This window comes from Chaetura pelagica, unplaced genomic scaffold (genome assembly GCF_000747805.2).
Source record: "Chaetura pelagica isolate M959 unplaced genomic scaffold, ChaPel_1.0 scaffold32, whole genome shotgun sequence".
In the NCBI taxonomy this organism is placed as follows: domain Eukaryota; kingdom Metazoa; phylum Chordata; class Aves; order Apodiformes; family Apodidae; genus Chaetura; species Chaetura pelagica.
Window position 1 is genome coordinate 1,481,441 of NW_009952368.1, and position 2,788 is coordinate 1,484,228.

The 2,788-nt window shown below is 58.6% G+C and overlaps 1 protein-coding gene across 1 annotated transcript in view; it reads right to left on the bottom strand.

Moving 5' to 3' along the window:
• The window catches only part of ESAM (endothelial cell adhesion molecule), a 5,723-nt gene that overhangs the window by 2,244 nt on the left and 691 nt on the right, over window positions 1–2,788 (bottom strand). The window contains exons 2-7 of the mRNA XM_010008117.1: window positions 2,671–2,779; window positions 1,330–1,543; window positions 1,088–1,243; window positions 881–1,003; window positions 630–771; window positions 133–230 (exon numbers count right to left, since the gene is read on the bottom strand). Of these exons, the coding sequence (XP_010006419.1) occupies window positions 133–230; window positions 630–771; window positions 881–1,003; window positions 1,088–1,243; window positions 1,330–1,543; window positions 2,671–2,779 (842 nt within the window). The remainder of the gene's footprint in view (window positions 1–132; window positions 231–629; window positions 772–880; window positions 1,004–1,087; window positions 1,244–1,329; window positions 1,544–2,670; window positions 2,780–2,788) is intronic.

Consider the following 2,788-nt stretch of genomic DNA (forward strand, 5'->3'; position numbering starts at 1 on the left):
GGGGGGGGGGATTGGGGTGGTGGCGGGGAGGGGTCCCATTGAGAGCGGGAGGGGGGCCTGGGCGCCCTGCAAGGCGGGGGGGGGGTCCCCGGTGAGTGTCCAGTGGGGGGTGGGCACCGTAGGTTCTCTCACGGGCGCTGGCAAGGGAGGACAAGGTGCTGGTCTTGGAGACAGCGTCAGCAGGGGGGCTGCGGGCCCATGTGGGGGTCTTGGGAGCAGTGGCATCTTCCCTGAGGTTGAGGACACACAGTGTTGGGGGGGAAGGAGCACCAGGAGACCTCCCTGATCTGAGAGTGTCTGAGAGACCCAGGGGGACAGAGGTGGGGAAAATGTCCTTGTTAACTCTGAAACCTAATGATGACTGGGGAGATGTGGACATGCACACATACACACACACACATGCACACACACACACAGACTCCCCACCCTCCCCCCTTGTTAACTCTGAAACCTAATGATGGCTGGGCAGAGGTGGTGACTGAGCAGAATTGGACACTTCCCCCTGCCTTGTTAACTCTGAACCCTAATGATGGCTGGCTGGAGGTAGAAACCTCCTCCTCTCTCCCTCCTCCCCGCTGTTAACTCTGAAACCTTATTTCAACCGCCTCTGTAGGAGGGGGGTTCCTCACTTGATCTCATTGGCCACCTCCTCCTGGCTGTCCCGTTTCTTGCGCCGGTAGCCCACCATCTGCCGGGTGAAGAAGACGACGGTGGCCAGGGCGCCCAGGGAGCCCAGCACGGCCCCAGCGATGATGGCATTGGCACTACCTGCTGGAGACGAGCTATTGTTGCCACTGGATCCTCATGGGAGCCTCACGAGGACTTCACAGGGATCCCATGGGGACCTTGTTGCCCCCCATCCCCTCAGACACGTACTCACTTGAGTGCACTTCCAGGAGGATGCTGCACTCAGCCGACCCTGCCGGGTTTTCAGCCTTGCAGACATAGAGCCCTGCCATGTCCAGCGAGAGGTTGGTCAACTTGAGGGTGCCCTTGTTCGAATCTGCAGGTGTCAAATCAAGTTCTGCGTGTCCCCAGCACATAGTTCACCCCCACACCGTCCTCAGCCCCTTGGTGGGCACCTTACCTTGGGCGGGGGGGAAGAAGACCTGCATAGTGGGGGCTGTGCGGTGCCACTGGTAGTTGGGCTGTGGCTTCCCCTTCTCTGAGGAACAGCTCAAGGTGACGTTGGTGCCAACAGCGGGGTGGCCCTGCAGGCGGCAGGTGGGGAGGGCCGGTGGCACTGTGGCCCCCCCAGGTGATGTCATGGACATGGACACCACAGTGGAGGGCAAGCAGAGCCAGAGGGTGGCACCAGCAGGGCCTTACCTAGGACAGTTAGGTTGATGATGCCGACGTTCTTGCCTGTGCTGGTGACATCATCTACCACATTGACTGTGCACATGTACTGGCCTGAGTCACGCTCCCGGGTGGCGTTGATGAAGAGTGAGATGTTGTGAGTGAGGACAGGGTAGAGGAAGCCCAGGCGGGGCTTCAGCTCTGTCTCCTCCACCTTCACCACTCCATCCAGGTAGGACAGGATCTGCACAAAGGGTGAGAATGTCTACTGAGTCACCTCTGGATGGTGTTGCTAGAGAGAAAAACCCCCAAAATCCCAAATTTTTGGGGAGCAGTGCTTGGGTATGGGGCCTGTCCAAACTGCCCTGAGCATCCACATCTTGGGACCGTGGACATCTTCTCACGGTGGGTACCACAAGTACCTCCCCATCATGGGCACCATGAACAACTCACCCCATCATAGGCATCTTCCCACCACGAGCACCATGAGCAGCCATCCCATCATGGACATCTCATCACTATGGGCACCATGAGCAACTGCCCCATCATGGATGTCTTCCCACCATGGGCACCACAGTCCTAACTGTGGGCATCTCCCCATCATTGGCACCATAAGCAACTGCCCCACTCTGAGCATCTCCCCATCATGGGCACCTCTTGATCATGGGCACCACAATTATGCCCCCCCCCCTTACAGGCACCATGAGCATCCTCCTACCAAAGGCATCTCCCCAGCATGGGTATCTCCCCTCCCATGGCCACCATCAGCAACTGCTCCATCATGAGCATCTCCCCATCATGGGTACGACAGGCACTTCACCATAATGGACACCACAATCATCCTCCCTCACACTGTGGGCATCCCCCAATCACGGGCAACCTGATCATTCCCCCACACTTACCCTGTGGACATCTCCCCATAACGGACACCATGAGCATCCTTCTACCAGGGGCATCTCCCCATCATGAGTGTCTCTCCATGGTGAGCACCACAAGCATCCCCTCATTGTGGGCATCCTCCCATCAAAGGTACCAGGAGCACCTTCCCAGTATGGGGACCATGAGCACCCCCTATCATGGGCACCTCCCCATCACAGGAACCATGAACACATCCCCATCATGGGCACCATGAGCATCCCCCCAACCATAGTCCCCATGGAAGGCACCTTCACATGGTGGGCACCTCCCCGTGCACTTCACTCCATTGTGGTCACCTCCCCAGCATGGACACCATGCTAATCCCCACCATGGTGGGTACCACCTTATCATGGGCACCATGAGTATCCCTCCCATTATGGTCTGCATGGCCACCTACCCACAGTGGGCACCATGAACTTCACTCTATCTTGGACACCACCAGCAGCCGCCCACCGGGGCCACCTCCTGTGTTGTCACCTCTATCACCCAGGTCCCCACCTGGAAGGGGTCAGCATCCTCCTTGTCCAGCAGCCAGGTGACATAGGGCTTCCTCCGGGAGTGGCTGGGGGGG